The sequence below is a fragment of the Agelaius phoeniceus genome, chromosome 9 (genome assembly GCF_051311805.1).
Source record: "Agelaius phoeniceus isolate bAgePho1 chromosome 9, bAgePho1.hap1, whole genome shotgun sequence".
Lineage (NCBI taxonomy): Eukaryota > Metazoa > Chordata > Aves > Passeriformes > Icteridae > Agelaius > Agelaius phoeniceus.
The window spans coordinates 26,655,388-26,681,278 of NC_135273.1; the positions used below are offsets into that span (position 1 = coordinate 26,655,388).

The window sequence follows — 25,891 nt, forward strand, 5'->3', positions numbered from 1 at the left end:
TCTGCTATTTATTGAAAAGCTTGTGGTTCAGTTTGCTAATTACTCAGTGTGCTTTTTGGTATGCCCACAAAACATCCATGTGCAGTGTTTACACATTTCACTGAAAAGTTTTACATTTCAAACATTACTCCTGTTTCACCTCTTAGATACCGATGAAAACTCATCAGGAACATATTTCATATAGTGGTCAAACCCACCCATTTATAACGGAGACCATTTTGGTATTTATTACTAGCAGGCAGGAGAAATTATTTTCATGTCTGAAAACGCAATTTTTTTCCAAATCCTTTCTTTAGGACACAGCCCCACCGCGTGGCCGTTTCACGAAGTAACACCGAGAGGAAAGCTGCTCATGAGAGCACGGACAGGTGCAAACACTTACCCACAATTTACCTTGTGTCCTCCTGCAACGCTAACATGAAATCCCAGTTTTAAATCCAACCACGACCACTGCAACCAGTGAAGACATTCCATTCCAAAATAGCCACAACCATAGGAAAAAGGTTTGCTTTGCCAAGATACTAATTTAAGGAGACCAAATCTTTGTGCAGTCTAATTTCCTGGTATTATACATTAAGGACAGAAAGGTTGGAAACTACATTGCTGATCTTTCCACTGCACTTTCCAGAACTACACTGCAGGAATTTAACACTTGATTGCATAGGGAAAACAAACCAAGGCTTATAATTATAATATATTGGTAACAGTTTCTACGATGTTCAGATTTAAAACCTTTCTAGCTACTGTAAAAAATATGTATTGAAATCTAAGATTATTCCTGATTAAATGCAAAAAGAACAGAAACTGATCTTACTTCTTTCTCCTTGTAAACTAAAGGTGGACTCTATGGAGAGTCGAAGCCAATACATTTCTGCAATGAGAAACAAATTCTGACAATCTCTTCATGGTTCTCACAGGTGAGATATCCCCTTGACTGGTCTTCATTTGCTTGAATCATAAAAACCAGAGTAAATTTAGCAGGATATACAGAAGCACCTGCATATTTTTGCAACAAGCAGTACATACACATATTAAACTCAAATATCTTAATTTGGATACTATTACACAAAAAGAACGTTGTACACAGAGGGAACAAAAAGCAATTACAAAATTCCCATCCTTTTATTTTTTCTGGTTTTACCTGGTAAGCTTGAGGCAAATTTATATGGATGAAACCAACATGTAGGGAAGCTGCATGTGATCAAATAAAAGTATTACTTGATTTTGATTTGATTTTGGCTTTGCTGTAACACAGGGATAGAAGTCAGGAGAAGGAAACACTGTTTTTTACTGTTGCACTCAAATTTAAATATCGTGCAAGGAATAAAGAGCTTGAACTTAGAGAGCACCAAATAATTTTCAATATCATTGAACAATAAAAGCAGTAATTAACAACTTACTGTGGGGGGAAAAAAACCATAAACGAGGTATGAAAAAGTAGGGAATTATTTAGTTACAGTATTAGGATTTCCAAGTTGTTACATTTTTAAGGCAAAATCTTATAGTAACAAAACACATTACTAATGTGTACTAAAATAAGGTTATTTACTTAAAAATGATACATTGGACATAATCTGTGTACAGAACAAGCAATTCATGGTAAACTCAATAAGGCACCTTCTAAAGCAGATGCTGTACAAAATACATTAGTGTGTTACATTTTTAAAGTAGTATTCTACACTTCTGGCATATAACACACACAAGAGTGTGACCATTTGTCTTGTTCCACTCTTCTTTCATATTTTATTTACATTTTCTCCAGGTTAACTACAATGTTATTTATTCTTCTTGTATACAATATAGTACATTTCATCTTGGGCATGTCATGTCAGAGCACAAATGTCACTACATGATGTGGGCTTCTATAATTGCATGAAACAGTAAAATATCACAAAGCAACAATTACATTAGATTTGTCAAAAAACCAGAAGTCATGTGCCCTCTACTTCTGCTGTACAACCAAGGCTGAGCACCATGGTTCCAGAAGGACTGGACTGTGCAACACTGCCAGCTGCTTTTAGACATCACCCCTACTTGGAATAAAGACTGTGGGCACAGGATAAAGATTTAACTCAGAGGCACTGTCAGGAGAGGGAGCAAAGGCTAAAACATTCTAATTTCACAGAAGATGAGCATGTAACTTCCCTTTAAAAATATCTGCAGTAGCAAAAGAATGTTTATTAACTTTACATCTCTGCTCTTCACACACTTTTAGACCATTAAAATACAGTCTGTTAAGACAGAGTAGATGAAATGTATCCAAATTATTTGTTTTATAAACACATTCAAATGGTCACTTAGATCAAGATCTAAAATTTGATTCTAGACTATTATGGAGGTAAGTTAAAATATTAATTTTATATTTCATTCAAGACCTCAAAAAAGCTAATAAAGAAAACAATTTATAAAAAATGATGGATATTGGGAAAACTGTTTCTTGAGGAAAAATTATACTAAGCAAAATTCAGAATAAACTCAGAATGTAAGCCAAATTTTCTCTATAGGAATACCACATTTCTGGTGGAATTTACAAGTTAACCAGGAATGCTAAAACTTTGCTTTTAGGTGCTGTAACAAACAAAGTGACTCCAATTATTTCTATATAAAATCACATGGAACAGGTTCAATAAATATAAAAATCCCTCCATTTGCATGTTTAAGAACTTCCAAGGCACAGTCTTGATATTCCCAAGGTATTTTCCACACAGTTGATTTTTTGTATTAAAAAAAAAAAACAACCAAAACAACCACATTTGCCAGTTTTGGAGGATATTTTTTTGAATGACAAATGCTTAAAATTTTGACCACCAAAAATGAGATTAATCACAGTCCAACAGAAGAATCTCATTACCCTCTCTGAACTTAAAGGCTTCTTCTGAACACTACAGGATTGCATAAAGCAACTACTTACCTTTGGAGTCTGCATTAACTATATTTAGTTAAGTAAAAATTATTGGGCTGGCTTAGAGCACATTTTTCTCCCAAATGATTAAGTATCAGTATAAACATTCTTTAGTATTAATGTTTTGTTGAGTATCAGAATCAAGGCAGCTGCTGTTCAGAACAGCAAGAACTACACATGCATGATACATTTGAGTACGAACAGAGTAACTGAAGTGCTGATAAATTAGGTTTAAGGCAAAAAAGATTTTTTTCCCCTCTCAAAAAATCATCTTTGCAGCAGTAGGCTCCCTCTATGTTAAAGTGAACTTGAAAATCAATTTAGGTCCTAAGGTGTCTAACCATCCTATTGCTGCCTTGCAATACCTAAACAATGGGAAAGAAAATAAGTGAAAATTTACAAATTATTGAAATTCATACTTCCAGAAGGGGCTTCCTGAAGAGCTGGAAAAAATGAACTAAAAAAAATTCACAAAACATGTTTACAGCAAATGATGATGTGGTAAATTCTAAAAGAAATTACACAATATTCTACATAGGATGAGGTTAATTTAGACAGATCTTCATGCTCTGAAAGTTTAAGCTAGCAGGGTACCTACATAAACATTTTTTTCCTTCTTATTGATAAAAATTCTAGAGAAGGAAAAAAAAAAGCTTATCCCTTACTTTTTTTGGCTTAGACCAAAAATTTTCCAACTACCTGTGCAAAAATTATGTGCGAAGACATGATTAACAATTTCAAAATCACCATAAATGTCTTGGCAATGGACGGAGAAACTTTTTTTTAAGAGCCCTTTATCATGAGGATTGTGGCACAATATCATAAATCTCTTGCTGTTTTCAAATAAGTTAAAGTTGACATACCTATGAACTTCTCAGCCAGAATACATATTAATACTTAAAGGCATTACTAAACAAAAGTAATGACTTTATTTTTTAAAAAAAGTCCCTTGAAATAGCTAGTTTTCTATAAAATATGTAGAACTGTTAAATAAAGTCTGTACATCACAATAGAAAATAAAAATACTGCAATCTTTTGCCTGACCATTTACATTATGGGAACTACAGGATTAAAACAAAAAGGTAACATGCTAAAAGGTTGTAATTGTACACAAATCACATTACTTCTGTGTTACATTGCTTTGTATCAGTTGTATTTTCAAGGGAAATTTAAACACATCAAAACATTCTCTATGTAAATATTTTAAGACAACAAATAATCTGGCATAAATCAATCTGAAGTTTTAACAATTTCATCAATTCTGGTATTCTTTTTTCTTCAAATCTCAACTATGGCGTGTGTGTGTGCATATATCTAATTGTACAGATGTACCTAGGACTAGGTATTTATTGTATTTTTTTTTACTAAAGCACAAAACACACTGTATAAATAATTTCCCTTTTTAAAGTCTAGAACAAGATTTACAGTACAAAATGATAGGCACTTAAATTATCAAATAGACTCAATGGTTCCAATACTGTGTATTCAATCTTCAGATGATTCATGCTTTGAAGCTTCAACTTGAGTTATGGTACTATTTTCTAACTTCCAAGTAGAAATGCCAAAGGAGTTATAAATCAATAATTCTACTTTACAGTAACCTCATGGAGGGTTCTGGCTTCTATACACCTTGTGTGGGTCAGTGGTGAAAATGGGGGAACTTCAGCTTCTCATGCAGGTTGAACAGTTGGCACAATAAAACCAAGTTTTACAATTGTGCAAACTTACTGTATCTTCATGATTTAATTTCACTGCTATTCCTCCCAAACTCAACTAGAACTTGCAACACCCACTGATTTACCTTGTCTCAAATCTTGACTTCCACTAAGTGGCCCACAGATGTGGCCTCCTGTGTCTACATCAGAGCAACCCAGCTCCAAATCTTCTGCACGCTGTGGATCTGATCTTCAACAGTTCCCGTACTCACGTCTCCTGGTCTTGACCCTTTACTGCTTTCTCTGATCTTCAGAGCACCCAGAGCTTCCTGCCTTCCCTCTTTTGTGTCTGCAGACCAGACTTGCTCTCAAGCCTTTTAAAACTGACCTTCTGCCTAGTTTTGTCAAATGATGAAAGAGCACATGGTACAACTGACAAATCCCTTCCTTTTTGGGAAGAAATTCAGCCTGACAGACACCTATCAGAGTCCCAATACAGCAGGAAGGCAGAACACATCACCATCAGTCTTTCTGCTGAGATGTAAAGTATTCTATGGCAAAAATGCTGGTTGCATGTGGCACTGTGAAAAAATATGACATATATCAGGGATCCAATTATGAAGCTCTCTCTAGACTGCAAGTGAGATGACCAAAGCAGCCTCCATCTCTAGAAGAGATTGCCTCAAGCTCCTTACAGATTTAGATAGCCATTTCCTAATTACTTAATGGTTCACATTTTTGCAGTTCTCCTTGTGACCAAATAAAAAACAGAAAAAAAATTAAAACTGAGATTTCTGAAGATAAGTTAATGGCAAAAGATTCAGTAGCAAATCTCTGATTGTGGAGCCACAAAATGCATGGAGCCCTGACCATAAAACTTTGTTCATTTAAATGGTTTCTTATATATTCCAAATGACAGCAAAATAATCCTGGCACACACATAAAGGCATAAAGAACTGTTAAACTGAGTAGTATCACAAACAGATTAATAACCTACAGGCTGTTTCACCAAAACTTGGTATGGATTGACTAGGTTTTATCAGGTAGAAGGCAAAAAAAAAAAAGCTTATATTCTCCATCTCTGTTGAATCCATATAGCTTGTTAGGCTTTCACAGAAAGCACTGTAATCTGAACATTCAATTCAGTACCCAGAGTTTTACTGGAGACTCACTAAGTATGATTGAAGTCTCAATGCAGCTCAAACCAAAACAAAACGTGTATTTTCTCAAGGCTGTCCATTATATGTAGCACGTAGTGTACAGAGGCTCTCAGCATCATGGTCTATGAAGTACTGAAAGATTTCATTAGCAGCCTGTAGAAGTGTGCTGAGAAAATATACTGAATCTCAGTTATTTCCTCTTCTCTATTTTTATCTTCCTCACCCACGTCTGAGTGAAAAGATCTAGGGAGTCCAGCTTTGCTCTCCAAAGTCAATTTCCTATGTCAAATCTTTACATCTTGTGATTCCACCATCTTGGCAAGTGTCTTCTTGATCCTCAAGGCAGTAAGCCTTGAGGCAGGATTATGAGCCCAGCACTCAGACATCAACTTCAATATTGCTCTTAAACACTGCAGAAAAAACAAAGAAAAAACAAAGGCATGCTATTGAAACAACTGCTACACCCAAAGTTATAATTCTGGTTTGCTGTCAAGCTCAAATGATAGAACTTTCAAGTTCAAAAATGTGCAACTTCCAAATTTTCTGCAAAATTGTTGGTAGAAGACTATTATAAAGAGATCTACTGAAGGAAAAATCCCCAAAACACCCCAAACTCAACATCCACATGCCAACCCTGCTTATCTCACTCCCTCACTGCCTAGTATTACAGTAACTGAAACTAAGGGAAGTGTTGATTTTCTCAATGATACATTACCAGAACTTCAAGAACAGTGGTACAAATATGGCAGCAATAAACAGAAACATCTCCACATATATGGCTGCAAAACTATAGAGAATTCCTTCAGGGAAAATGAAGATGCGACAACAGTTCTTTCAGCAATAAAAAAAAAGGACAAAACTGGGAATTCATAGAAGCCAAGGACTTGGGGAAGAATGGATATGGCATTTTTAATTTGCTATGTGAAATAGTTATGTCTTATTTACTGTGTTCATGCTGTGGCCCTTTATAAACACATAGAAATGAGATTATTTTAGTTATATCACAGATTGACCTGGGATGTAAGAGTAAAAAAGGAAAAAAGGGAAGAGGAAATCCACAAAGGAAGTGTTTTATCTTTCATGATATATCTTATGCCACAAACCAATAAGCTCTATCTATTAAGACTAATAAAATGAATTGAAAAATAATTTAAGTTTTAGCTCCAGTTAAACTCTGAATATATTCCACTATCTAAAATACATGATCTCAAGTAGAGCAGTATTCATATACTTGCATGCTGCTTTAAGGGTATCTTCCCCTCAGATCACTGAAAAGACACATTAAAAAGTACAGTATTTTGAATTGATCTCAAGCATGTCTTCCTCCTATTATTGCTATGAGGTTTTCAAAGTATCAGAATGTGTGACTGCAGTCCTACCTCACAACATTCTAGTATTTATTAAACTCAAATGCCACCCCATCTTAATGAAGAAACAGAAGCAGCCTTTGCTCTGAGCACACTCACTTCATCGCTGTTCCACCTGTTCGATACCACTGGGCGCAGGCGTTTGACACACACCACTTCTCTCATGTCCTCATAGGATGGATCATTTGGCACCATGTCATAATATGGCAACTGGTACTCTTCAACAATACCTGGAGGTCATTGTGAAAGATTAGGAACAAGTAAAATAAATAAATCTACATATCTACTCTTGGATTTCTTCAGCTAGGAAAAAAAACTAACTGTCTGCCATGTTGTTTTACTGTAGTAAAAATCTGAAAATTTCACTACAACAATAATTTAGCATAAAAGCTCCAATATTATGATTATTAACTTTAGCAGCTGCGATAATTCCTTGTAGTGCCTTTGATTTTGATACCAAATGCTAGCTTTAGCTTTTCCTAATTTACTACATGCTACAAAGAAGCACAGAGAAATATAAGATGGAAGAAGAATACAGGTGAAGATGCATAATGATACAAAAGAAGAGTAAAAGAAAAGCCAGGATGAGTCACAAAAATATTTGTCAGATTATTACTACTGCTTTTAAAGAATACAACCCTAATGACACAGCAAGCTAATTATATTATCATTATTATTTTATACAATATTATTAATATTATATAAAATATAATATATATTTTGTTTTTATATTATGATATAAAATATATATTATATTTTCCTGGTGAAGCACTGCTAGAGTGAGGGAAGGGCCTGGTAGATTTTACACAGAATACAGAAAAGTTTACCTCCTGTGACACAGCGCCGAGCCATTTCCCAGATGATCAGCCCAAAACTGTAGATGTCAGCCATGATGTATGGCTGGAAATGGTTTTTATTCAGGCTTTCATCCAGGACTTCTGGAGCCATGTAACGTTTTGTTCCCACTCTGGTGTTCAAGGGAACATCAACTTCATTGGTGTCACTAGATGAAAACATTAGCAAGTTACTGAACTGTGGACTGTTACAAGGTATGAAATCCTGTATGGCACAACCACTAAAAAGACAAGTCTCTGTCTTCACAGAACTTAAGCTAATAAATGTATTTAATAATATTAATAAAATATCACATCTTCAATTAAATTTCAACTGCCTATATGGTGTTCAAATTTTCTATGAAAGAATTTACATGACTGCAATTACTATGAAAGGCTAGTTTAGAATAAACAAACAAATTAGTCTCCATTTCCTCTACAAAAATTTTATTTTCCATAAGAGTATTTTCATTGTTTCTTAACAACTTATTTTCACCGTGATGTTTACCAGCTTTCAAGAACTACATTTTACCCTCAAAACTGGAAAAAAAGCCTTGAAAGCACACAACCAAATGATTCCATCTGCCTTTTTAAACTGGGTATCTGGTGCATTAAATAAAAAAATGACATGAAAGTTTTCCCATAACAGAGGATTTATTACCTGTTAAACTTGACTGCAAGACCCAAGTCCGCAATGCAGCAGGTTCCGTTTTTCTTTATCAAGATGTTTTTACTCTTCAGGTCCCTGTGTGCAATTGCAGGCTTGCCTTGTGTCCCATAGATCTCTGTGTGCAGGTGGCACAGGCCACATGCAGCAGAATAGGCCAGTTTGAGCAGAGCCCTGTTGTCCAGAGTAGTGCACTTCAGAAAATCATACAATGATCCATTTTCATGATAATCCGTGATCAAGTAAAGCTGTGTCCAGGAGCCAGTGCCTTTAATATCTGCTGCTATGAAACCTATGAAATGTATAAACAAAGTTACTATTTATTTGTACATAAAATTTTTGTGTTGTAGATTTAGTGCTAATTCCTAAAGCTGTATTTTCTTGTACTGTAGCAGAAAATACATGTTGTCCTTATGAAAACTAACCATGTAGAACCTCTGATTCTAACTCTATGTGAGGTTACCAGTCCAGCCTTCCAGCAAAGAGATTGCAGACATATTTCCAACCAAAAGCAGCAAAATTCTATCCTTTCAGTAACATTTTATTAGAGGACATTAAGTGAATAACCTGTGGTGATTCCACAGAAGCTGCCTTAGACCCCTAAAGCCACCCACCAGTAAGAGCTCCTCCTCCTGCACCCTGCAGCAGCTGAGCAATGTTCTGCTGCCTTACCGAGGATGTTTTCATGTCTCATGAGAACAGTTTGGTAAATCTCTGTTTCTCTGAACCAGCTGGCTTCTTCTGTGGTGAAAAACACTTTGACTGCCACTTTTTCACCCCTCCATTTGCCCATCCACACTTCACCATATCGTCCTTTTCCAACTTGCCTCACCATCTGAATTTGTTTGGCAATAGTGCGCTGAACCTAAGGAAAAAAAAAAACTGGACTCATTATTACTGCCTCCAAGGTACAAAAAAACCCCAAAATGATTTAAGTCATCTCAACTTCTAACTGAAGGGTACATTCTCTTGCATTTTATTTCTGATTTATAAATAGTCATCTGTCTCACTGGCTGATTTTTATGCCAGTATTATATAGGATGGTGAATGAACAAAATTATGAATAATTATCACAAAAGGTTTGAGTTGGAAAGGACCCTAAAGATCATCTACTTCCAACTCCTCTGTCATGGGTGGGGACACCTTTCACTAGAACAGGTTGCTTAAATCCCCATCCAGACTGGGCTTGAACACTGCCAGGGATGGAGCATTCACAGCTTCTGTGACAGCCCATTCCAGTGCCTCAGCATTCTCAGTGAAGTATTTCCTCCTAATATCCTGTCTAATATTAGGAGGAAGTATTTCCTCCTAATATCCTACTCTCAGTTTAAAGCCATTTCCCCTTGTCCTATGTCTACATGCCCTTGTAAGAAGTCCCTCTCTGGCTTTTCTATTTTAATGGTCAGTTGATACTAAGAAAGTAAAATCTCTGCGTTCACTCAATTTGATACCTATATTAGCCATTTCTTGTATTTTTATCCTAATAGCTGTAGGCTCTAAGTTTTCTTTGAATTCTGCTGATGCCAACAGATTTTTTTAACATATCTGACACTTAATTTTAATTAACTATTAAACATGTTCAGTTTGGACTCCACCATCATCATAATGGCATATAAAATAATTAGCATTTTGTATGAACAAACAGCTTTGTTCTAGGCATCAGGTCAAACCAAACTTTGTATGTGACGGAGAGAAATTCAGTGAAGAAAAATCTCAAGTGTATGACTAACCAACAGTGGTAGTCCTGATCCACTCCCAGAACTCTGTGACTGGTCAATAAGGTCCTTTAATGACTCCCCAGCTGGAATAAATGCTTCATCTTGTTCCAGGTCACGATTATAACAGTGCCTCTTTGCCATCGACTTACAGTAATGTCTGCAAAAGTAACACAAGTTTAGCTGAACTCCAAAACACTCAAAATATGTAACAAACTGATCTAAGAAAGGAGCAATTTAAATATTCACACTTTCTCAAAAGAAAAAACAGAGAAGCAGATGTTACTGTATTTTTTCTTTTTCTGAAATGTAACTTATATAGCTTTTTCATGTCAAGAAGCTTTTGTAATGCATGAACAGGTTTGTCAGCTGATTATCAGTGAGGGGGAAACCCACCATTTTTAATACTCAACTCTCAGCCAGAGTTACCAGCACAACATTGCTGTTTTTGGGCTAAATGCACAGACAGAACCTTGAACCACAGCAGCTGAGGCTGACACAAGCCTTGGAAACTTCTAGAACAGTGATCACCTCCAGCACAGGGCTGGTGCTAACAGAAGCACCTGAATGAACTGCCTTAGCTCAGCTGGACAATTACTTAGTTTTGAAACTTGGCAGAAAATCTCAGAAGCAGATGAAATTTAGCTACTGAAAGTGACTGAAGACCCAAAAGCATAACGACCATGATGATATTCCTGTTTACCAGCTGCTTTAGCACTGAAGTTATGTGTAGCTGCAAAACTGTAAATACTTTGTACCCAGAGGAAAGGATCAAACTCACTTAAATTCTCTGCTGTGAACATTTCATTTTACCTAGTGGTGGAAACTACTACCCACAGAAATGTGAGATTAGGTTATAACTGTTTCCAATCTACATATGATTATAACTGAGTACATGAGCAAAACAACTGTTCTGTTTATGCTGATTTGCAAAATTAAAAATGTTTCCAATAAAGAAAGTGCTTTCTTACTTGTAACAAAAGCAGCTAAGTAAGATGACCATGACAATTATGCAGACTGCCATAGAAATCAACACTGCCATCCAACGAATGCTGCCATCAAAAAGTCCATCTATTTGACAAAAAAAGAAAAAAGGAAGAAAAAATAGAAAGGAAAAAAAGGGGAGTTTCCAAAGTCTATTAATTAAAGATACATTGTAAACAGTTTATTTAGGTATGGTTTCATATATTGTGTATCAAAGTAAGTATTTATACCACAAAAGCAAAGATAAATTCATTTGGACGACAAAAAAAAAAAATTCAGCTTGAGATTTTGGAGTTTTTGGTTTTGGTTGAGTCTTGCTAGCTTGTTGGAAAAGAAATTAAGGATTTAGAGCAGTAAGATTCTAAGAAGATATAAAGCAACAGTTAGACCAGTACAACTTGCCTAGCAATGAATGAGTAAGCACATGAAAACAAACTATTTTCACTGGGAACAACAGAAAGAAGAGAATTTGCAATGAAGAGGTGTTAACAAAGTCTGAATAGTTTTTTTATGATGGCATTCATATTGGTAAAAGCACAGCAGAGATTAAGAAAAACATTTTAAAAAGAGATCAGACTGTGGAAACAGAATAAAAACAGAAGATCACATGCAGTCAAGATATGAATGCACTAAGAACAAGAACAAAAATGCCATGAGTGACTGATTGAGGAAAATATTAACTTGAAAGTGGCAAAAAAAAAGAAAACTGAAAATAGAAAATGAAGAGAAGTACAGATCTCCATATAAAAATTACTGAGTAAGGCAAAACCAGATTTGTGCCATACTGTAATTACATTTTCCCTTATTTCTATTGTTGATCAAGAACAGAACCTACCCAGCACTTCTTAGCAGTGTGAACATAAGGAGGTGTTTACCTGTACTATCAAGAGGGGGCAATGTTGGTTGCAAATCCTGGTTGCAGAAATCAGTGCGGCAGCACTCAATCGTTCGGCGTAACTGCGCCTTAGGTGAGTCCTGTTGAGGGAGAATTTAATGAACACTCAGATTTTGAAGCTAAAACAGGGACAGGAGATACTACAGCTACAACACAGCACAGACAAAAGGGTAAGCTATTTTATTGAAAAGGCACTTCAACCACACCACTTAATGTATGAGATCACTCTACAGTGGCAGACAGACAGCATCTAATCTCTGAGCCTACATTCTGTCTTGCATTTTTTTATATTTCATGAGATGTTTTTCAATTGTTGCACAGAAATAGATGGTTTCTACTTAAGTTGCTATTTAACATATGGGAAAAGTCTTGAGCTTAGTCAAAACCAGTTAACCATATGTTAAATAAATACTGTTCTTAAAACAAAAAAAAAGGAGTGGCATAAAAATGAAATTAAAGTATGGCACTGGTATAAATCTCATTTTTTCACCTTGCACTGGAAGTCTGAACCTTCATACTTCATGCAGCCAGAAGCAAGTGTGGGTTCTCCATGTTCATCCTCCTCAATGATAGCAAAGCAATGCCCATTAGTTCTGCAAGAAACATATCACGTGTGCTTTACCAGCATGTTTGTCATTTAATATTCAGCATTACTTGATCATGAACCCATTAAGAATTCCAGAATGAAAACTTCTAGAAAAATTCTTTAATACAGCGGTTACCATCCAATTTGAGAATAAAAAACCTCCACAATATTCTCTAATAGAACACTACACAGATGCCTTCTCACAAATATTGATTAATTCTCTCAACACAGATACTAAGGAAAACAAATTTAGAAATAATTTTGTTTGCCAAAAATCTATTTACACTCATTCAAAGAAATGCAAATGTGGAAAGCATTATGCCATAAGGTACCCTGCATGTAGACACTGTGGGTTTTTAACTAATAGCTTTATTATCAGCATAATGGCCTATCAGTTGCTAGGTCAGACAAAAATTAGTAAGGCATATACAGACTGCACACACTAGAGGGCAATAAAAACCAATAAAAAATACCAAGAGGCTTGAAAGACAAAATACTGGAACATTTTCTCAGTTCAAAACTGTTTGTAAGTTACTGCCTGTGTTTACATTTAAAAAGACAGCAGTGTTTATTCTACCTCCTTGGATTCCACAGAAACTGCCAAGTGACACCTTAGAGAAACTGAAACCTATGTTAAAGTGAAGACTCAAAGTACAGGAGCAAGTAAATATGTTTTCAACTGTGTATATTAATTCTTAAGGAAGAAAACAAGGGCCTTGAACATGGAATTGCAAATGGAGGAAAACAAAAAGAAAAACAAGGATGTTTCAGAACATGAAAAAACCCACCTTAAGCAAGCACATAATGTATGCATGAGTCTGTTAGGATTCTTATACCTATCAAAGATAAAACTTCCCTCCTGTCTCTACATGTCCACAGGTTTTTCTTTATTTTCTCCTGCCTTTCTTTCACAGTCTGTAACTACTGTAACAAGAAGAATTCTCAGTAAATGGCCATGTTGTTTACACTACCTTTTTGACTACTAGGTGAAGAAATAAGCAAACAGGTGGCCATGTCAGAAGCCTTAGATTTGGGTCACTTAATACTCCCCCAGCTATAAAGTACCACAGGGTTACTTAAAACCTCTGTCCTTCAAAGCAGTTGCTAGGCTTAAAATGACCAGTTGTAAATTGTTCTAAGGTGTGGTGAAAACAGAGATGACCATGGGTTTTAGCACTCACAGAATGTAATCAGTTATGGTCAGATCACCTCAGAGAACCTTGGTCAGCCTCCAGAAGTAGCTTGCTCTCTCAAAATCCAAAATTATATTCTTCAAAGAGCCTCTCTATCCTGAATGCAACACTTACATGCATGTGTTGTTAATAGCATCATCTGGACAATGTCCTGAGCAGTAGCATTTAAGAAAAGGTAAGGTGTCCTCTGGAGCAAGTGTTACCCCATCTGCTTGTTTCTTTTGGTCAGAATTTGTCTTCATTCCTGTACCATGAAGCATGCTGTCTGGCTTTTGACCTGGACACAAAAAATACAACAAATAAAAAGTTTGCATCTCTTTGACAACTGCTCAGGAGTTTTATAGGCAAAACATGACAACAACAGTTATATTTGTAACTCAAGTATACAAGGCAATCTCCTCCCCCAAGATTATAGTAGAAATCTGAGTTAATAATTTTTTTCTAGAAATACCCAGCTGACATATTTTGTACCTTAACAGCAGATCTTCTAACCATATATAATCAATATAAACAGAAAGATATTTTCTCTTTTCGAGGTAGGGCAGGAAAGCAGCGGTGTAACTGGTTAGAATTTTCTGAAAAAAAATTCTCTCATTCATGTATTCAGAAAACCAAAATGCTGACAGCTTGATAACCACAACAAGAATAATTTTATGCATGACTGAACATACTTAATATGCAATTTTCTAATTTTCTGAAGTAATTTTTTATAGATTCACAGTCTCATGGAAGAGCAGTAATAACTCCAAAATCTCTTGGTTTTTTTGATCTCTGTATGCATTAGTACTTCAAAACACAGCTAAAGTAAATCTTGTTTGCAAATTAAATTTCAGTAAATGACACTAACATCCATCCAAACGAGCTTTCACAGAATAGAAACAGGGCTGCATCATGTTCCAAGTAGCCCTCAGTTTCTCAACAGTAGCAGAGTTAAACATTATTCTTTCTTGATCATATTATTCAAGTGGTTCTGTGAGTCTAGGCATTCAGAAGAAAACATCCATTTTCTTCTTAGTGAAGAACATCCAGAACAAAAATGATGAACACTGTCTGCCTCATTGGGAATATGCTATGTGATTACTCTATCAGATGAGAACATCTTTACCCATCTCCTTCAGCTTTATCATACACAATTTTAATCTCTTTCTGTCCACCACCTTGGCTCTAAATCCTCAAGGTATGAACCAAATACAGAGAGAAGAGCTGTGAACAAACTATCACTTGCACTGGCACAAATTACAGCAAGGTTCTGTGTGAGGCTCAGTGTTGGCAAGATAAGCCAGCAGCCAGTCAGGACCAGCAGAAGCTTTTACAAATTCAGTTATACATAAATAAGTCACCATAGGTCACAATAAAAATTTCAGTTTTTCTAAGGAAAAGAAACCTGACCAGGAAACCCAAAGTGTCTTCAAACAGATTCTTGGGCTTCCTGTCAAACCTAGCAAACATGAGCTGTAGAGTGATGAGAATATTAGTGTCCTGTTGTACCTTGCTCGAAATGTGTCCAGAAAAACTTGATTAAAACCTCTTGCAGACAGAGCCCTCTGCATCACTCTGCTGTAACATCCACTGTGTCATTTAGACAAGTGCCAATTAAATACTTGTGAAATTTGATCCTACTGTACTGAAAATAGCAGACTTGCAGATTTCCTCATCTGGTTAATAAAGCACACCTAGTGCACTGTCCAATGCAGCAAAGTAACACAACTGTGCTTCTTCTGGATATAACTAAGAGAACATCCTGAGAAATACACCATTTACCTAAACACTGACATGACAGAGCAGTGCTTTATTTAATATGTAGTCTTCAAAGAGGATTTCAGTAATGCCCAAGTTAAATAGTCCTGATCTGTACAGACTGTTCACAAGAAACAAGATCCAATGCTAGAATAACAGTAGGTTATAGGTGTTTCTGATTTAACCAAGAGGAATCCTGTACAATTGAAACAGCTCCTTCATCCACCCCCCTTCTCTTTCTACATATTTCTTCCCAGCATAAATTGAAAGGTAATTTTAATACTTTGCTAGAGACATTACAAAACATTCAGTATTCACATTTAAGAGATCCTTGCCTGCTCAGAGAACAGGTAATTCTACTTAATATTTAAAGCAAAAGCCACTGTACAAAAGCATATGTATAAATACTGTCTTTCTGATTTTGTTGAATGAATACAGTATCTTCCACAATTGATGTTATAAATCTCTCTTATCTTCAGGAACATTCCACATGTTAAAAGTCTTTATGGTACTTTATGATCAGTGTCTTACAGTCACTCATCCATTTTCCTACCCTGATCATTCATCAAAAACATTGCACTGAATGCAATGTTTTTTCAGTTTATTAGATGAGAAATTCAAGGAACCCTTAAAGCATGGCTTCTCCTAGCTCAGAACAGAAAGAACAACATTTTTGTGCATGTCTGGCATCTTTTAAAGCAGTATAATTCTCTGTAAACTAACAGTGAAGCATGACTACAGGTATGCCAACCTTTTATACTAAAAGTGACATGAAATACATTTCCCTCTTCATTTATTAAGATGGATTGCATTACAAGATTTATGAAAAGCACATGCCACATAAAATCCAAAACAGATAACTGTGTTCTCAAAGAAATAGCATCTTTGTCTTTTGTTCAGTTTCTATAGGCAAAGATTTTTATTCAAAGCAAGAACAGGCTACAATTTCATTATTTTTGTAATGTAAAACTCCACAGTAGCCTGCTTTCATCTTACAGGTAATACCTGAACTGCACAAAGAATGGAGGGGGGAAAAAATCACTTCATTCTTACATTTTTACTTCCTAAGACTGTAAGCAGAACTCTTCTTAGACAGGAGTTTGAGTACCCAGGGAAAAGGATAGGAAAATTTTGTGGAAGTTTGGGATTACTTCACAAAACAGTTTTTAATTGCCTCCACCTGGGATACCTAACTGTATCCTTTACTGCAGTGCTGCAATTCATCCTCAGTACTTCAAGACTCATTAGTGTCCATCTTAAAGCTGCTAGGTATGGGGATGGGAGTCAAGCATGGAAAGACTTGGCTTCCATCCACCTTAGATGTTAAGAGGGCAAATGAAGGCCCTGAACTCACAGGATGCTTCATTGCTGTTCTTCCTGGTCAATAAATACTGAGTAAATGAACAAGAGAGAACTAAGGATAGGCCTAAAGAACATCTTGCTCCAAGGTTTATGTCCCCACCCTCAGTGTTGCAGCTCTCAGACATTCACACTGCTGCATCTTCCCCTGGGAACAGACAGGCAAAGGGAGGATCATGTTTTAGGGTCTTGTGACACTACACTACTTGATGATGTAATTAATCTCTTCTTTTCCATGACACTTGCAGTTGTCACTCTGCAGTACAGCTAACAAACATACATACACAAATCTCACATAACCTTCAAAGGTGTAAGTGCAGTGCATTGTGCACTGAAACGCAGCATCCAGAGACCTCAGGCACAGCAAAGCTTCCTTTCCACTATTTCCTAACCTCCACCTGCAAACTGAACAGAGCTCATGGGGCACAATAATACACATGAGCAACAAATGAGCTATCACACACTGGTGAGCTTGTTCAAGATCCTAGATCACTTCCAGCCTGCTTATCCAGCCTTGAGAATGACAGTATCTTAGACTTCTAAACACACAAACTGCATGCAATGTGCATTTTACTGCATTACAAAGTTACAACGTTCAACAAAATATCACAGTAAGGGTGGAACATTCTCCTGACTTTACTGCAGTCTAAGACACTGATGAGAAAAAAGCTGATGGGACTTCAAGTTCTGATTTTGTCTTCTACTCTGCCCCATGATACACTGCATGCATTGTAGATTTCTACAAGTGTGAACAACTGTTACAAACAGGACAACACTTAAATGGTTTTCTGTTTAAAATTGAACTTTATATTAATAAAATAAATAAAAATTTCAAAAGCTAATAATAAAACAAATTGTTAAAACAGAACAACGCCTTACAATGTATCATATCCAGCCTTTGATCAAAAATATAAATTATTCAAAGCACTGCTTCTTCCAGTCACAGAAAATAACTTAAGACTATAAAATGTATTTCAAAGAAGCACAGGATATTAAAAATCTCACTAGGTTAGAAATTTAAGTCTACTTGAAAGCACGCTTCAAATATGAATATTAACATGGATAAATCTTAAAAATGTACTGTGCGTGACACTGCAGTGTTACTAATCACTAAAACCCCAGTTAACCTGCTTGCAACTCAATGCCAGGATACAGATATCATTTCATTAAGTCTTCTGATCTAAGAAAAGATTTGTGTGACCCATAAAAACCAGCTCTATGAAATGCAGAGACAACAGTAAGTGTACAAAGACAAATACAAAAGCCAAATTATGCTTACAATTTTTTACTTAACCGTATCCTCTCTTTCTCCACAAAGGAAGGTCCAATATGGCCTATGGCAGTCAAGTTGTTTGACAGCTTTCTGAGTTCACAATATAGGTGTTGCCCATAAAAACATTTCTATTCCAGACTACATTATCCTTTAAAGGGATTTGTCCTAGCAGAAGTATGGTGCTAGAGGCATTTCTTTCTAGCTACTCTGATCCATGCTTGTAAACTCTAAGAAATTCAATATATAAGTAAGAAGAATCTTAGTCAGAAGAGCCCCTTCACCTGCCTCCCTGCTGGTGCTGATGCCACTGGGCTCTTTTCATCAAAGATGAAAGTTGTACCAGAGCTCTTTATGTTAGACATGCCTTCCTTATGAAAAAGGCATACCTTGACATTTTTATGTGGTAGCTCTAAATTACTTTTTCTTGCTTTAGGATGCAGATACAGCAAAATCCCCCACTCCAGTAAGCACATTTCACCTTTCTGCCTGTCACAAACTTTCATAATGATTTAACATGTTCTGTTATGTGAATTAAACCTCAGTACAACTGACACAGCTTGAATACAATACTAGCACTTGCTGTTCAAAGACAAAATAATTTTTTTAAAAATCAGAAAAATTGTATGAGTGCAAAGAAAGTATTTTAAATGCTTCTCCAGACTCTATGTTTGGCATTGTAACCATAGTTCTCCCTACAGTGCTTTCTTATATATCAAGGCTGTGATCTCCAAAGACCAGGCATGTTAGAGGTAGCTCCATCTAGCAGAACTGGTTCCTAAAAATCACAGCATGTTCCCAGACTACAGAGGTTTAAAACCTCTCTCCTGTCCTTCCAGCTCTCCCAGGAGCTACATCAGTGCTCAACACAGACAGGCAGCCCCTGCCTGCTCTGCTTCCCAGCCTGCCGTCCTCAGCCTCTGCTCCCACTTCCCTTCTCCAAAAGTCACTTCTGAAGACTGCTCTGTTCTTATGCACTCAATATAAAAGCCAGAGACTTGAAAATTTTGTGCATTTTTCTTAAAAAGTACACTGCATTCTAATTTAAATTAAAAGGGTTTTTAAAGAATAAAGTTACTTAAAACTAAACGTGAAATTCTAATAAAGAAATAGATCAACTTGAAATAATCCCTTGGAAGAATTTTAATCAGACAAATTTATAAGAAAACTGTTGCTGCCCATGTTTTAAAAACAGATGCAGCCATTAACTGGGGAAATCACTAAGAAACAGAACTAGTGTTTTCAAATAATGAATCAGCTACCTGCAACTGTAAGTTCCTTTGATAGATTTTAGAATTTTGTTTCAGATTAGTTTACACATTCAAATTCAGTTAACTACTTCACCTGAAATTGAGAGAGTGCATAAAGTTTTTAAAATAAATCTTAATACATACCTTATCTATATCAAGTATTTGAATAAAAGTAATTAGAGCAGTGAACTAAAATCAACAGTTTTTTTTTTTAGTTCACTAACAGTGGCAACTTTAAATCCATTTTAATATTTAATATTAACACTAATTATTTTTAAATTTGACTTTTAATATATCTTTATGCATATCAAGTGGCATTAATGCATTTTTAGTCAACCAATTTACAAGGATTAAAATACTGGTCTTCTGTGGTGTCTCTGAAGAATACATAAATGTGTGATGAACCACATGGGAAGTAAACTGCCAGCAATGAAGAAGCAAATTTATGAGAACATGTTTAAGTAGATGTTAAGCACTTTATTACTGCTACATATATTGATCAGGCATGCTCATCAATGCACTATAACAACAAAGAAATACTCTACTTGGAAGTAAAAGTGGTTCTCTGCATGAAAACCCTGCACTTCTGGGAAGACAAAAACTGTTTAGGGCAGCCACAAAGGAGTGGCTGAAGCCCAAGACCTCTTGCCTTAGATCAGAAAAAGGAGGTGGATGAAGATGCAGAGCAAGTCACAGACTGAAAGCTACTGCAAAAGTGTTCCAGAGCAAGAAAGCAAATACAAAATGTTTTAATTGAAGAGGTTGCTATTAAATCTGCCCATCTGCAAACCAGGCTCATTTTTGACTATTTCTCAAAGTAAGTGAGGAAGTCTCAAAGCTATAAAGATATAACCCAAAGGGTCATAGATATAACTGGGTCCCTGTGCTGCATAGTACCAACCTGAGAAACTGCAGCTATTCACCAGTAATGTCATGGAACAGCCTCTGGCTTCTGTTGTTACTGTAAGAATATTTTCACAGTAATCAACACATGCAGCCACTTGCTTTTTCAAGTTACCTGTTAAGGAATCTGGTATGTATATATACATGCAGCCATACAGACATTTGCTTTTATCATTCTCTCAGGTCTTGGTAAGCTCTGAAATTCCTAACATTCTGAAGAAGCCTCCAAAAAAAACCCCAAGAGAGCAAACCATTAACCTGGATGCCAGACACTGAAAGTACACACACTGGTTTCTACTTTATCTGCTTTTTCTTCCTTTTTCTGTAAATCACACAAATTCTCTTCAATTCTTCCTAATGAATCTTTTTCTCCTCTGTTGATTGCTTTATGATGCATTTTTCTAACACCCTGCATATATTTTCCTTGTTGAAACTACTTTTTCAATGGTTTAAACTTTTCACTTTAGATTGTCTCTTTCCTATAAAAATTTCAAATGCTTTATGACTATGATCTTAATTCTTTCCTCCCCCATGAATCTAGGGAAAAGCAGAGAGACTTGACTGGTTTTTTCCTCACTACCCCTGGAAACCAAGCATATTTTGTACATTTGATGAAAAGCCCTTAGGCAACTTGCACAGAACTGACAACATTTCAATAAGCTCAACTTTTCCATGGCTTTCAGAACTCCCCCAGTACTGATTTGAAAGTCAGGAAAATTTCTAAGATAAAGAAATATCTTCATTTAAAGGTGAAAAATAATTTTCAGTCTTTAAACTTAATTTATCTATATTACTTACTGTAAGTTATTTACTGAACTGTTATTAATCACCGTGATCATGGAAGGAGTTAATGTAATTTAATTTTAAGCCACAAGACTTGAATATTTGTATTATTATTTCTATTTGAATCTAGAGAGGAAAAAAACCTCTTCAGTTGCTATTGCTTGTTATTAAAATGCTAAATATTGGCTAATGCAGAGGAGTAACCATGACTTCAGCAAAAAGAACAAAGCATATTACTCCCAGCCTCCTCAAGGGAACAAGGGAAGAAGATGGTCTCTTCCACCAGAAGCTGCAAGACTGCTTGGATACAAATAGAAGAAGCCCCACAGCAAAACATTATGTCTGAGTATTTTTAGAGCAGAAGAGATCTCTGGAAGTCACCTGGTACCACTTGGTACCACTACCTGCTCAAAGCAGGCCCAACTTCTCCATCAGACCAGGTTGTTCAGTCATTGCAGTAAAGTTCTGACTACCTCTAAGGATGAATATTGCACCACTTCCCCAGGCACCCTTTTGTAATACTTAACCACATTCAGTCAAAATTTCTTTCCTAACGTCTCAATGAAATTTTCTTCAGTTTATTCCCATAACCTAATCTAAGCACCTTACAGCTACCTGCAAATATTTGTAAATCTACTACAGACTTCAAGTATACCCTAAACTAGGCTATTTCTGTCCAAACAGATGTATCAAGCTCAGGCTTTGAAGAGACAGCTCTGCCATATCCTTTAAACTAATATTGCAGATTCACACCAGAAACAAAACAAAAAGATCAGCATCTGGGTACTTACCAGGCTTCCTCCTCTCCCCATTTTAATGGGTTCATTGAATTGTTATTCTTGAAAGTAAATATCTCACACAGTGTCTCAAAATCAAGCACTAATCCAAGTATGGAATGAGAATATAACCCTTTTATACTCAAGTATTTAAATGACAGTACCAAATTTGTTTTCTCTATTTTCTGAAAATATCTGGAAAGCTCTGTGTACTTAAACACAGGAGGAGTGCACAGCTGGGAGAACAAACACTCTTACACAGAGACCCAACCAGGGATGTATATTTTCAATTCAACCCAATTTAACAGAGGAGTTAAAGTTCTAATGATAACTGGATTTTCAGAAGTTTTTTGATAATTGATGTATGGAAAGACAACAGACATACAAGTGATTATCTTCACTAACTGAAAACAAGGGTATCTGTGAGTAGTCCATGGCCTCACCTTGGCCCATCAAGTAGGCACAACAAGTTAATTTAGATTAGGAGCATCAAAAGGCATGGGGAACTGCACACTGCAAGTTCTTCTGTGGGTCAAGTTAAAGAGATCAAATATTCACACACAGAGGGAACTGAAATTCAGAAAGTCAAGCCTTAACTTCTGCTGCTCATCCAACTTGCTCTGTCATGTACTAGGCATTTTTGGTATTGTTTCTATTTAAGTATTTGCTAAAATAGACCTATTCTAGACTACAATGAATGACCACTAGAATGTCCTTCTTTTTAGGGAAGCATCCACATGGCACATCAGGCCAGTAAAGTCACCTGTCTGCAAAATAAACTCCAAAAGAAAAAAATCCTATTTCAACCACTGGAAAACGCACAACTCTGCTACAAATCAGAAAGATAAGCTTACTTCAACTAGTTTATATTTACCTTGAACATGGAGAATGATAAGCAGATAGGCTCCAAGCAATTGCTCATGAACTCTCAATCGAGTCATTGTTCACTTTTAATCCTTCCTGTGCAGGGCGACCGGCCCCTCTGTGTGACAAATGCTAAGCTCAGGCTGCTCGGTGAAGCCTAACACAAGATTCGGTGCTTGGCTGCAAGGATGCTTCTGGGGCTTCTCCACCTTTGTTTCCTGGAAAATACAGTAAAACAAAATGTTTAAAAACTTCATGTATTTGTGAAACAAGAAGAAAACCCTCAAGATGGTCATCATGCTGAGCATAACCAACAAACCCAACCAAAAAACCCCATGTGTTTATTAACATTAGTATCTGAAAACATTAGCTATGTTTACTATCTAACTGAATAGCAGGGTTCTTCTGAAATATAAACTTTTGGTAACAACCCACAGGGATGTTTTCATATTCCTATTAAAAATATTAGATATGTCAACTCACTGGTCACAGATATATAATTTTAGACTTGCATATAGCTGTTAGAGGTAGTATTCAACAGATTTAACATGTATAACTGTTTGAAAACTATTTTCTTTACAGAAATGAGACCTTCTTTATATTATTTCCCATAAAAATTAAATGCAAATGGTGACTTCCCATAATACTGGGGGCGGGGGGGGGGAAGAGGGAAGCAGTAACACCATGTTAGGCCACTTGTTGAAAACTGCCGGTAGAGAAGCTTTATTGCAAAAAATCCCCAGCCTCTCCGATGGATGAAAACCAAACTTGCATTAAATTTAACAGTTAGTTTGGTTACCTAATATACTTATCTTGTTACTTTTTTCTCCTAGAAGAGTACTGCAGAAAAAAGACAACACTAACTGCAATTCAAAATCCTTACATCCTGGATTCCCAAGCTGTGTGCAAATTACACTACCATATGTACATGCCATTTGCTCCACAAATAAAACATAATTCTACTCTTGTGCAGTGGGTGAACATACAGCTAAGACAGCCAAACTGAGTAAGAAGTCACTTTTTCAGACTGCAGTAGTTGCGGTCACGTTCCGCTCACAGAACTTTTCAATGGTGATGCATGAGGGGAATGTAATTGGGCCTCAAAGGACTAAAAAGCAGCTTGAACACCTCAATAGTTCCTTGCAACAAAAGCGAAGCTGCACAAAGAGGAACAGAGCCCTGATTTTGCCTCTCCTCGGCCTCGTTTCGGTGGGGTTGACCCCCCTGACCCCTGTCAGCCTGGCGCTGCTCATGAATGCCAGGACGGGCGTTCGCTCGGGGATGGGCAGCAATTACTGTTGGTGGCCGCTTCCAGCATCAATAACTCAATCTGTGTGTCGGCGAGACCCAAGAACTTTTCATTTTAATGAGTCTTCGGAGGCATTTAACATGGAGGCAAATTAGCGGCTGAGCCGGGAGGTGTCCGTCACTTCCAATTTCAGCGGGCGCGGCACCGCCCCGACCCCTGGCCTACTTTTCACACGTCTCTGACTTCTCCCTAATGCAGCCACAAAGAGGGAGCCAGGCACCCCCAGCCCCACGGCAGCCGCGGCCCTGGGCAGGATTATTGCCAGGCTGTGGTGGGACGGACTCGGAATCGCGCACTGCGCAAACCACCGAGCACCAGGAACTTCAGAGTAAACTTCCTGGCCAGGCAGAGGGAAAAGCGGTGTGACAGCAAAAATAGTCACGCTTTAGTGTCCCTATGCCACAACACCAATTCTGACAGTTACCAGGTATGTCCTTCTAGCTATAAAACATCAGGCCAGCAACCTAAATGAGTAAGTATTAATGCTTGATTCTGTGTTTCAATGGCAATGAACTTCCAATCCTCAATAAAACATGTGGAATTTGAAAACTGCCAACAGCTTTATGCAGCAATAACAACAAAGGCTTTATTTATGGTATTCTATCAAGCAAAACCAAATAAATCTTAGTAATAGTCTGTTTAACGTGTTTTAAAAATAATTTCTGTTCTGTCTAGTTTCAGAAAGAACATATATTTGCACTGTTGTACATAGCAAGAGTAGGAAGTGCAAGTGTTTAAAATTTTGTGATCTTGCCCCCCAGTTCACCAGAGGGCACACCAGCACAGGAACATGCATTTGCCCCTGTACCACATAGCATGTTACCAAAAAAAAAAAAAAAGAAAAAATTGAAGAAATTAACCATTTCAATGCAACTCACTCCAATTTCATGGTAATTTTTGTTCAGTGACACACTCTAAGGTAGTTTCCAGAAATGCTGTCCAAGCCTATTCAAGAAAAAAATGTTCTCCACCAGTATTTTGTACTTCGATCTTCCTTCCAGCAATACTTCCCTTTTCACATATACACATACATAAAATATAATATTGTCTATGAAACCATGCAATAAAAATCAAAGAGAACAAATTCTAATTCCCCATTTTAAAACAAAAAGTACCCTTCCAGACGCCTATTAAAGAGGAAGACTAGGAACCCTGGCTAAGGCACAAAATTGAAAGAGCAACAGCTGGAATTTCTCCACAACCTGCCTGATATAACAGTTTAGAATGACACAACTAAATAACCCCTTCAAATATATTAAAGCAGCAATTAACACTTGGAATGCTACTCTGCCAACAGAATGATGCTGAAGAAATTAAAATCCATAAGCCAATCAGGTCATTTCAAAGTTCTCAATCTCTTCTCCTGTAGCCATGAAGTGTTCAACTATAATCCTCTAAAAAGTAATTTATTCATCAATGGTAACACCTGATTTTCCTACACTGTATTTTATTATCCTTCTTAGTAATCATTTATTGAACAAAATGCTTTTATTATTAAACTGTGGTTTTTTTCTGAACTGGAACTCAGCAGTGAATTCACAGCACTATCACAGCAGTCCAGCCCAACATTCTGTATGACTCCAAATATATGAAGCTGAAGTGTGCAAGATCTCTCACATGGCCCAAACCAACTCTGAGAGCATGGAGTTCAGTGGTAACTGTTCTTTAGATGTGGCTATGTAA

The 25,891-nt window shown here is 36.6% G+C and overlaps 1 protein-coding gene across 3 annotated transcripts in view; it reads right to left on the bottom strand.

The window, feature by feature from the left end:
- Nucleotides 1-1,430: 1,430 nt before the first annotated feature.
- Nucleotides 1,431-25,891, bottom strand: part of BMPR1A (bone morphogenetic protein receptor type 1A) — a 74,225-nt gene continuing 49,764 nt past the window's right edge. For all 3 annotated transcript variants that reach the window (XM_077183332.1, XM_077183333.1, XM_054637461.2), the window contains 11 exons: nucleotides 22,910-23,117; nucleotides 14,072-14,234; nucleotides 12,669-12,771; nucleotides 12,159-12,258; nucleotides 11,271-11,370; nucleotides 10,315-10,459; nucleotides 9,257-9,449; nucleotides 8,579-8,876; nucleotides 7,912-8,087; nucleotides 7,184-7,314; nucleotides 1,431-6,127 (listed from right to left, as the gene is read on the bottom strand). In XM_077183332.1, the coding sequence (XP_077039447.1) occupies nucleotides 6,002-6,127; nucleotides 7,184-7,314; nucleotides 7,912-8,087; nucleotides 8,579-8,876; nucleotides 9,257-9,449; nucleotides 10,315-10,459; nucleotides 11,271-11,370; nucleotides 12,159-12,258; nucleotides 12,669-12,771; nucleotides 14,072-14,234; nucleotides 22,910-22,976 (1,602 nt within the window). In that variant the 5' untranslated portion in view covers nucleotides 22,977-23,117 and the 3' untranslated portion in view covers nucleotides 1,431-6,001. The remainder of the gene's footprint in view (nucleotides 6,128-7,183; nucleotides 7,315-7,911; nucleotides 8,088-8,578; nucleotides 8,877-9,256; nucleotides 9,450-10,314; nucleotides 10,460-11,270; nucleotides 11,371-12,158; nucleotides 12,259-12,668; nucleotides 12,772-14,071; nucleotides 14,235-22,909; nucleotides 23,118-25,891) is intronic.